This window comes from Pempheris klunzingeri, chromosome 21 (assembly GCF_042242105.1).
Source record: "Pempheris klunzingeri isolate RE-2024b chromosome 21, fPemKlu1.hap1, whole genome shotgun sequence".
Lineage (NCBI taxonomy): Eukaryota > Metazoa > Chordata > Actinopteri > Acropomatiformes > Pempheridae > Pempheris > Pempheris klunzingeri.
Window position 1 is genome coordinate 15,985,658 of NC_092032.1, and position 11,484 is coordinate 15,997,141.

The following is an 11,484-nucleotide window of genomic DNA, read 5'->3' on the forward strand; positions in this document are numbered from 1 at the left end:
CACAACGGAGACGCGTCCGGGGATCACACACACATCCACAGCCCTGCTCGGGAGATGTGTGGCTCAATACAGCGGATACACAGATATCCCCACAGATACAGTAGGTCTACATGTGGAATATTCCTCATCCGGGAGGTTGATTCACTGTTTCCTGCGGACAACCCGAAAAATGTCTCATTCTTTGAATACTTAAGGAGTGACGACAACTTTCCTCTTCCCGGACTTCACCACACTAATCACGGGAGATAAAGGAAAGGCAAAAAAAAAATTCAAAGATTCAACAATGCAATCAGATCAATTTCCTCATCAGGATTTGCAGTTTTAAGCACCAGGCAGTTTGGAGTCTCTGCAGCGGGGACACCGAGCGATGTTGTCTGCGGAGATGCGTGCTCTGCTGAGGCTCATGTCCGCGGATGTTGCAGCTCGGTCGGGCTGCACACGGTGCCTTTGGGTGGCTGTGATTGGACCGGACACAGACTGGGGCTGACTGATGTTTGTCCAAAAGGAAATGTTTTGGGGAGGAGATCAATATGAGTTGCTGGCGCACGAGAGGGGGGGAGATGTCTTCACATCACGAGCACAGGTATCACTGTGAGGACGGAGGAAAGCGTGCAGACATGAGGATTTCTATCTCTTGGATTTAAACTCAAACCCGACCAGTGAGATCTTCTTACCACCAGACATGTGTGTGTATTTAATGTTTTGATGCCTTTGCAAACTGTTACAAGCGGACATGGATAGTGTTTGTTCTTGCACTAAAGTTTTTTTTCCCAGACTATCATGCACGAGACTTTGATATTGCATCATTTGTCTTATGATATAAGACTCTAACAAATGCATTTCATCTGAACTTTTACTCTGAAATAACACCTGAAGCTATGGGACATTACAAGAACATTTTGAAGGACAAAAACAATCAGTTTCCTAATTTTGGAATTCAGTAAAATGTTTTCACAAATGCCCGGCAACATGGCAGTTAACTGGGTAGTGTACTCTGTCTTTTTACTCCCCCTGTTCGCAGTGGGGACGGCTTTCTCTGGGGTCTTCAACGCCACAGACAGAGACATTTTTACAGATGATTTGCTGCAGGTCAAGCTCACACAAGGCAGAGTGACCGAGCATTGGAAACTCCAGTCGTCTGATTCCCATCCCAACCTATATTTTAACCAAGTGGATGTGTTGCACCTGAGGCAAAGGTCCTCCACCACCCACAGTCACATATTTAAAGTCATCCGAGCGGCTGCGCTCACCATGCTGTCTAACGTCCCCTTTTACATGCCCCCTGCAAAACATGTTGAGTTTACAAGCAAGTGGAATGAGATTTATGGGAACAACCTGCCTCCCCTGGCTCTCTACTGCCTGTTGTGCCCAGAGGACTCAGCTGCCCTGCAGTTTCTTATCAAGTTTATGGATAGGATGGCTGAATACCCAGACTGGAAGGTGACCAGTGCTCCAAATGATGAAGTCCCCATGGCGCACTCTCTCACTGGGTTTGCCACTGCTTATGACTTTATTTTCTCTTACCTGGATGAGCGGAGGAGGGATGTTTACCTCAAGAAAATTCGCTCTGAGACAGAGGAGCTGTATGAGCTCTCAAAGTACAGAGGGTGGGGGAAACAGTATCTCCAAAATCATCAAACCACTAACATACTCGCCATCCTGACCGGTGCAATAGTAGTTGGTTCACATGACGACCCAGAGTCCATGATCTGGAAACAAGTGGCAGTGAACTACATGGAAAAAACAATGTTTCTCCTAAACCATGTTGTTGATGGGTCTCTGGATGAAGGAGTAGCCTATGGGAGCTACACAGCCAAGTCCATCACACAGTATGTCTTCTTAGCTCAGCGCCATTTCAACATTGACAATTTGCAGAACAACTGGCTGCGGGGACACTTCTGGTTTTATTACGCCACTCTCCTGCCGGGGTTTCAGAGAACAGTCGGCATCGCTGACTCCAACTACAACTGGTTTTATGGGCCGGAGAGTCAGCTTGTTTTCCTTGACACATTTGTCATGAAGAACGGAACGGGTAACTGGCTGGCTCAACAAATTAGAAAGCACCGACCCAAGGACGGTCCCATGGGGCAGTCCTCTGCACAGCGCTGGGCTACACTTCACACAGAATACATCTGGTACAACAACCACCTTACGCCGCAGCCTCCCCACAACTTTGGCAAAGCTAAGATGCACATTTTCTCTAACTGGGGTGTGGTTACTTACGGAGCAGGGCTACCCAACGGCCAGGGTAATACTTTTGTCTCCTTCAAGTCTGGCAAGCTGGGTGGCCGTGCAGTCTATGACATTGTCCATGACAAGCCTTACTCCTGGGTGGAGGGTTGGAACAGCTTTAACCCGGGCCATGAGCACCCGGACCAGAACTCTTTCACTTTTGCTCCCAATGGACAAGTATTTGTGTCTGAAGCACTTTATGGCCCAAAGTACAGCTATCTTAACAATGTTTTAGTGTTCAGCCCGTCTCCCACCAGCCAGTGTAACGGACCGTGGGAGGGTCAGTTGGGGGAGTGCGCTAAGTGGCTGCGCTGGACCGATGAGGGTGTGGGCGATGCCAGAGGAGAGGTGATTGTCGCCTCCTCACACAGGGACACCATGTTTGTGAGCGGGGAAGCGGTGTCTGCTTATTCCCCAGCCATGAGACTAAAGAGCGTATTCAGAGCCTTGGTTCTGCTCAATTCACAGACTCTGCTGGTGCTCGACCACGTGGAGAAGTGGAGCGATTCACCTGTGAAGTCCCTGAGTGCGTTTTTCCACAATCTTGACATTGACTTTAAATATGTTCCTTTCAGATTCATGGACAGATATAACGGCGCAATGATGGATGTGTGGGATGCTCATTATAAAATGTTCTGGTTCGACAGCCAGGGTCACAGCCCTGATACCAGGATACAAGAGGCAGAGCAGGCGGCTGAGTTTAAAAAGAGGTGGACTCAGTATGTCAACGTCACTTTTCCGATGACAGGCACAGTCAGCAGAGTAGCTTATGTGTTACATGGGCCATATGTCAAAGTGTCCAACTGTAGATTTATAGATAATAGCAAAAATGGAGTGAGGCTTTCTTTAACCATAAATAATACAGAGAAGATAGTTTCTATTGCTACAAACTATAAAGACATAGGAGCCAGGTTGGCTTATTTAGGATTTGGAGGTCACAGTAAAGTTGAGGATAGACATCAAATCACTCGATATGGCCTCGGAACACAGCTCATCCCCAAACAAATCAGCAGTGATAATCAGCTGTTTGATTTTGGATTCACAGTCAATGTGATAGCAGGGGTTGTTCTTTGTGTGGCCATAGGATTTCTGACCATGCAGAGAAAGTTTTATGTCTGCTTCAGCAGGCTGATGCGTTACGCCCTCCTCTCTGTGCTCATTCTGTGGATAGCGGAGCTGCTTTTCGTGTCTAACAGCTGCGATCAGCTTCTCTGTGGGGTAAAATGGAAAGGTGCGGGTGCCAAAAACGAGGTAAACAAACAAATCAGACTGTACGAGCAGCACCGGCTCCCCCTCCCCACTGTCGTCATAACAACCCTTCCCGGCTCGGGATCAGAAATTCTCAAACACCTTTTCTACAACAGCTCAGACTTTGTTTACATTAGGGTTCCCACCGAGCACGTGGACATTCCTGAGACTGAGTTTGAGTTTGACTCTCTGGTCGACGCCTGTGAGTGGTCAAGGTCAGACGCCGTGCACGGACGTTTTAAAATTATTCAGGGCTGGCTGCACTCTCTTGTTCATAACACCAAGCTGCACCTGCAAAATATTCAGCTGGCAGAGAGCAGCAGGGTCAAACAGCCCCTGAGAGTCAGCCCCTCTAGGGACAGAAAGAAAAGATCCAGGAGGAGAGAGCCGGCATCTGAGCTGAAGGGCAAACTTAGAGCCAGTGTGGACAGAGATGCAGAGTATGTAAGGGAGATGAGACGCCATGTTGCGGAGTACCCGAACGCCCGGGTGGTCCTCAACATGCGGAGTGGAAGCTGGGCTCTCAAATTGCCTTTCATTCAGGAGGTTGTGGGACCTTCCCTGAGGACAATCTACTTGGTGAGAGACCCTCGAGCGTGGATTTATCTCATGGTTTATAACAGCAAACCCAGCCTTTACTCCCTTAAAAACATCCCGCAGCACCTTTCCCTGATATTCAAGGAGGATGCTGTCAGTGATGGGTGCCCAACTGTGGCGGCAGAGTTTAAAGTAATCCAGAGGCTGCTGTCCCGGTCAGAGACAAACCCCATCCTGATACTGGCTCATCTGTGGCTGGCTCACACCGCAGCAGTGCTGAGGGTCAGCGAGGTCCTCTCTGAGGAGTCCTTCCTCCAAGTGAGGTTCGAGGACGTGGTTAACTTCCCGCAGGACACGGCGGAGAGCATACACACGTTTCTGGGGGTGCCCGTCTCCCCCGCAGCCCTCAACCAACTTATATTCACCACCTCCACGAACCTGTACAATCTGATGTATGAAGGAGACATTTCACCAGCCAACATTAACATGTGGAGACAAAATATGCCTCGAAAGGACATCAGAATAATAGAGGACATATGTGGGACTGTGATGAAGAGGCTGGGTTACACCAGGTTTGCCAGTTAACCGACTGCTGCTGGTCAGCTGATATTGAGCTGTCTTGTTTACTGTAGCTGCCAATCTCATCAAGTTCTATAAAGTTGTGTTTGTTTTGCACTGACCTTAAATTTTAGATGTTACAACTGCATTTCTACCTGTGTTCAAGAGTTATTCTGTTAGTTGTGTTTATTTGGATCTCTGTAAGATTGTTGTGCAGACTACAGCAACAGATGTTTGTGAAGGGAGGACTATTTTACATTAAAATAGAAGGAAGGGAACTTATGTTGCTATTTTTCTTCCTGCAGCAGCTCTTCGCACTTACTTGTAGCACTCTTTTATTGAATGAGACTTCAGACCTTTGCTGTCTTACACGCAGAGGTATGCCACTGAACTTTAGTGTACGTTAGCGTGTGTTATTGCAGCCTCCTTCAACAGCTCGGTTTCTCAGTGAAGCTTATTTACTTCATGTCTTAGTAAGAGATGAAAAATTAGAGTTTTTCCCAGCCCTAATCTGTGATGTCAGAGAGATGTTTTGTGCAAAATCCATATCTGTTTTAACTGGCATTATTTTTTGGGGGGGGAGGGGGATCAAGAGATATTTACTGGTTTGGCACAGAAATGTTATGAAGCTCATTAAGAAGCAAGACTTGGTTATTGACAGTCTTCTAATTTGTAGCTATGGGAAAAAAATTTCAAGGTCTAATTTGGCTGTCATGAATTTAATGTCTGAACTCTGTGTGCTGTTTCCCTTTAAGACTAAAAAAAAAAAATGCTGCAATGTGTAGAGTTGTTTGCAAAGCGGAGAAAAAAAGAAGACAGTAGTGCTTTATTGCTCTAATACAGACGTACGAATGATATGGATTTTATTTTCATTATATAGAGGGATTTTATTTGAAGCTCAACGATGTCATGACGGTTTGGTGGCTTAGCACTGTCACAGGGACTCCTTTGATTGTATGTGGGATTCAGTGCATTCTCCAAAGCTAAACTTTACTGTATGTACTCGATTAGCTTGGATATATAAAACTTCTGAAGATATATAAACCTCTAAAGATATTATGTCTAGGAGAAAGAAAGTTAGAAGTATTTATGGGTTCCAAAGACACATATCCCAAAGGATCAGGGATGAATATGATTATTATAACTCCCTTTGGCATTTATTGAATTAGATCAGAGAGAAGTGCTTAATAGGGATCAAACTGGAAAAAAAAAAAACCTGTCAGCCTTGACACATTTCTAGTCAAAGCAATTTCCAAAGCGTCCCCTTCAGCTACTCATATTAATCTGCAAAATGCCATAACTGAGTCTCACCCTGTGTTTTATGACTGTGCTATCCTCACAATAAGACCTGGAGGAAATGCAAACAGCACAAGTTCCCATTTCATGCCGTGGTCAATCAGATACCCAATGATCTTTTTGGGCCTTTGTCTTGAAAGAGTTCAGCGAGCCGCAGACTGAACAGGGGACGAATATTAAGTATAGCTAAAGAAAAAAAAAAAAAAAAGGGGGTCAGAGACCATTTCTACTCTGTGATGTTATGCTGTTTGGCCTGGGCAAAAATGTACACTCCTCAGTAACCTTTGATGCTGTCTTGCTCAAACACTTCTTGTACTGTAAATGGATCACATGTAACATGCAGATGGTACACTCAGTATAGGCTTTCTATTGCATCTGTACACAAAGAAACATATTGTGCCCATTTGGAAATATCCATCTTTCCTCAGCTAGAAACAGTCCTGTTTGTTTTCTTCTCTACGAACACTGAAACCCTTGACTGCCTGGAAAACCCGTTTGATGTTTGTGGTCTTTGAATGTGTAGACTTGGCAGACATGCTTTCACTTTGGTGTTGCAATCCTGTTACCAACTCTGTTTTGTATGTGCTCGTGGGGATATGGTTCCTTGCTTCTGTGGCCTTGAATTACAATCATTTCTTTATAATGGTTTTCTGTGGGCTCTGAAACAGGAGGTGGAGATAATGTAAAGAAAATAATAAATTCATAAATATATCGGCAAACAGTCTTTGTTTGGCTGCAGTGAATTAGCTTGCACTATGACAACAGGATGAACCATGTGGTTATATAACATCAGTAGCTGCAGATATCGTTGTTATACTCATGTTGAACTACTATTATCTATCACCGCAAAAGACATTAAGACGCAAAAGAACATTAATCTTAATTTGTTTATAGACTCGCTATGAATTCTGCTAACCCATTAATAAAACGTCTACTTATGCAGATGCCTCTCTGCTGCCGCAATATTGCAGCAGCGAAATCTCCATTTTATTAGACATGGATGACAGAAGCCTAATTGCTTATGTGGGTGACGCGCCTTACAAGGAGGGGCCAACAATTAAAAACATGTCAGGAAATTCTTAAGTCATGCTCCGACTGAGATGGGAACAGGAGCAGGCTTCCAGAGCACATGCCTCGTCTCATGTCTCAGAGCGGTCTCGATGAGTCAGTCATCTCATTACTCATTTGTTCTTGATCCCTCCTGTAACACTCTGACGCTTGGCAGGGTCCTCTGTGCCTAATCCTGCCATGCAGAGGCACGTCATTCACTGGAAAGCCAAAAGATGCAAAGAGACATTTCCCACCAAAAGTAGTAAAACTAAACACACAACTATAAAGGAAAAAAAACTTAAATCACAATGGTGCACAGGCACTGATGCATCAGTACTAACAATGTAATAATTTCATATATAATAATATATCTGTCACAGTGGCCATGTCTCTGCAGAAGTAGTTTACGTCAGTGCTATTTATGCTTGAAGTTATAAACTTGTATACTTGCAGGGTTTTTGATGTAGGACTTTTACCTGTAATGGATTATTCTTCCATGGTTGTATCATTACTTTTACTGAAGTAAAAGCTCTGAATATTTCCTCCACTACCAGCAGAACACTTGCTTTGACTTTCTAGCTGCAGGGTATCTGCACCACAGTCTATTTATGAACCATTTATTAACATCACCAACTGGAGACTTGATTGATTTTTGTAAAAAACCCTTTTAAAACAACACTAATATTCAAATTAACAAATGAGTAACTAGACATGATGGGCTTTTTTTCAAATGTTAATTGATAGTTAATAAATTGATTGTAGTCCAAATACCCTGCAGCTAAAAAGACAGATCAAGTGCCCTGCTGAAGGAGGATAAACACGAGCCAGAGAGATTTTTTTACAACATCCCCTGAAATGCTTTCATTACTGTCTCATAACTAATCTATAAAGAATCAGCAAATGATTTGTTAACCATTCATTAGCCATTATTTTAAACCCCTTATAAGAAAGTATTACCAATTTTACATGTTTTAGAAGGAACACTGATTACTTTATCGTTGGACTTCCCTGGAAAACTAATAAAGGTATTCATATGTTAAGCGTAAGCCTCAGGAAATAATCTCTGCCAATGAAATTTATTGGCATTTGGAAACAGAGAGGAAAAAACTATATGTCGGAGTGGGTTTTCCCATCTGAAAATAACACTGTGAACGCTTTCTGCACCGACAGACAAATATGCTTTATGAAAACCTTTTGATGTCTGATCACAAGAGGCAGATTTGCAGAACTAATTTAAACTCGAAGGTTGCCTCATAGATTATCTTTGATGTTTGATAACCAATACATAATGATTGCATGAAATAAGGTTTTACAGAGAAAATGATGAAAAGCTGTATTATGCTTTAATTCCATGCAAGCAGCATGGGGAAGTGATCCAGGTAGTTTTCTCAGACTATTAAGTACATGGAGGTTATCCACATAGAAAAGGAGACTCAATTTCAGCTGAGTAGTCATACCCTTCCCTGCTCCTCCTTTATCTTTCGCCACTGGTGAGTCCAAGTCCCTGGAGGGCCTCTCCCTCGCCGGCAGCCATCGCTCCTGCCACTGCTCATTAATTAACCTTTGCTGGAGCCACCATCAGTCAGAGAGCAACCTGATATTCCGGAGAGGAGTAATCATCGATACTGAATGAAGCTATTGTGCTGGAGAATTAGCCCGCTGATGGAGAGCGTCATTGTTAAGAGTTTTAAGACTTAAATATTAATTTGATATGCACGACTTTATGTGTCCTTCAGATAACAGAGGAGAAGCTCGGGGATGTATTCAGACTTTCCAGACAAGGTTTGAGCAGGTGGTGATGCCACTGTCCTATATTTAGTCATTTTCACTTTGGTAAACAATGCCTGTGAGGTCCTCAGATCCCACTGCTCAAAATTACCTGCTGATGACACTGCTGTGTTTGGATATGGAAAGGCGCAGATCCCACAGAATGCCATTAATATGAGTTGACTTGCAAGGAAATATGGCGCATTGTCAATTTGCAGCTGGTGGCAAGTCATTTCTGTAGTGAAATTGGGATCTTCCTTGCCAATAAAGCACAGCGGCAACCGCTAATGGAGCCCAGTCTGGTATTTTAGTGCAGGTAAATCAGACCAGATGAGGCATTTTGAATTTCACTTCAGGCAAATCTTTATACTGAGGCATGCTAACAGTTGTATATATAGAACAAAACTCCTTAAGGCTCTACACAGTCCTTATTGTCAAATTCTTCTTTTTTTCAGTTTGTCAGAATACATAATTGCTAACTGTATTCCACATTAGCTGCTGAGATTAACTGAACTATTGATTTCTCTGAGGAGTTGTGTGTAAATATTTAGAATTTTAAGGTCTTTGGTGCATTTTAATTATAATTTTGTTCTATTTGTTTGTTTGCAATCAGAAAAAAAATTGTGTGGGGGGGGTTGCTGTATTCCCACAAGTTTAGAGTTTCTTTGACCATGCCTCTGTCTGAAAGTCAAATGAAAGTCTGTGGAAATTGAATTTTCCCTGCTTAGAAATGTGACATGACGTTACAACTGAGGACTCTGCTTTAAGAAGTTTCTGACTTTTTGACTTTGAAAGTGAGACCCTTAAGTATGACCCAATATCCTGTCAGCTTAACCTGTCTCTCTTGACATTTTGGTTAATCCCCTCTGTTGTTCTGTCTATCACAGACAGTTTGCAGGGCAGACGGAGCTCTCTGACTCTTGGAAAATTGAGCCACTGTAGTATTACTTTGTGCAGGGCTCCTCTGTTTCTCCTATTTCAACCACTGTGGTTTGCTAGCTGTGCAAAAATGAGCACAATGATGTGCAAGCTGGAAAAAGATAAAAAGAAAAAACGAAACAAAACATGAAATCAAGTGAATGATTTAGCTGTTGTCTGACTAATGTGAGTTTACCAATTCTGTTATGGAAAGGGTTAGCCACTGCTGTGATTTAATGAGCTGTTTCCGCCTATTAAAGCAAAGGGTGGCCATGCTACAGCGTTTGAGGCCTGGTGTTATTCTGAGGTGTGGGACTGAGTCCAGCTGGCCGGCCGACAGACAGACAGGGGAGAGGCCTTTTTCCTGGATGACACACTCAGTAGTCCTTCATTACTGGGACCCAGAAACCATAACCCGCCTGTCAAAGTGCTGCCGCGGCCACTGCTCTCCTGAACCATGTCTAGGCAAGCCATGACTGCCGAGGGAGTCATTTTCATGTTTTATGTTAGACACAATAGGACCGATAGAAAAAAGGAGATGAATATATGTGTTTGAGTTTTTGTGGAGGCGTCCCATCCGGCCTAATTACATCAGGCATGAGTCATTGATCTCTAATTAGTGGAATTTATGTCTTGAGGAGGAGTAATAGTCACTATGACATTGGTCAGAGTGTGCCTCGGAAATTACAGTAGAGCAACAGATTGGTGTCTTTGTAAAATGGAAGAACTAGTGCAGGATTTTCTTCTGCCTTCCTCACTTACATATTCTCATCTCATAGGCTTTTGAAATGGCAGGAATGGAAAGCTACTTCCTACAATAAAGAATTGACAGGAGACCTGACTGGGTGAGGGATTCTTGCACTGTGAGCTTCAGAGATAAGCCAATCATTATACTCTACACAGATGTTATATCATTCCCTTTCCAATAACTGTCCCACCCAATGTGGCTATCTACACTTCTGGAATCAGTCCAAAAATGGAAACTTAAAATTAGTTTTTTTTTTCTGTTCCCTTGTGGTGACTTTCCTTTCTTTTCTTCAAAAAAAAGAAACTTCACCGACAGGGCCTTACAGTTCCCTGCAATCACACTGGTGGCTCTGTACAGCTTCCGACAACAGTGTTTTATTTTTAAAAGAGACATCTTGACACTGACAGGCGGCAGGAGACGAGGGATATTCGTCACTCTTCTCTTATCCCCCGCGATTTTTAGCTGCAGAGGAAGCCAGATGGTCAGATTCTCTGCTCGTATGGTTGTGTTCCTTAGAGATCACCATTCTTGGCCTGCTTGGCAAAAAAATATAAGAGTGAGTGAAGAGATGCTTTGAATTGATAGGAATTGAACAAGGCCAGAGCAACACTACCACTACTCCAGAGAGTTGTTTTTTCAGGGGACTGTGTATTGATTCATAGGAAAATATATATTAAGAACCTAATGCAAGATTTAAACAACACTTCCTACTGCAATTGCTACAGGTAGAGCACACAAAGGTGTCATCACCTTGTAAGAAGTGATTGTGAAAGGTGTTATCTTCACCAGTACAGCGTGACGATGATTTGAAGGTTATATCCAGTGTTAAATTGTCCTTGATGAGCAGTTATGTCGCTGGATAAAGTGACTAGAAGGGTAGAGAATGAACTGCAAAAGAGCCGCATGGTTTGTCTTTATCTATTTTAGTCTGCAAATGATGCCAAACAGAGCATCTTGTACCGCAGACGGAACAGTTTGTCCAGCAGCACCACGGCCGGATTAACCTGCTTGGGAGCCGTGGGCCAAAAATGAGCTGCTGGGCCCCCCGTTACAGACAGAAGCCCAAACTACACTGATGGGTTATTTGATTTGACACGAATTAACATAGTTGTGTGTGCAGAATCAGTATC

The 11,484-nt window shown here is 43.4% G+C and overlaps 1 protein-coding gene across 1 annotated transcript; it reads left to right on the top strand.

The window, feature by feature from the left end:
- Nucleotides 1-916: 916 nt before the first annotated feature.
- Nucleotides 917-6,578, top strand: LOC139220958 (dermatan-sulfate epimerase-like protein). Its single transcript, XM_070852852.1, has one exon. It carries the CDS (start codon nucleotides 946-948, stop codon nucleotides 4,600-4,602), a length of 3,657 nt encoding a protein of 1,218 aa, XP_070708953.1. The 5' UTR covers nucleotides 917-945; the 3' UTR covers nucleotides 4,603-6,578.
- The last annotated feature ends 4,906 nt before the right edge of the window (nucleotides 6,579-11,484 follow it).

Excerpts from the sequence above, each read along its gene's own strand:
- LOC139220958 (XM_070852852.1), top strand. The coding sequence starts at position 946 with ATGTTTTCACAAATGCCCGGCAACATGGCAGTTAACTGGGTAGTGTAC.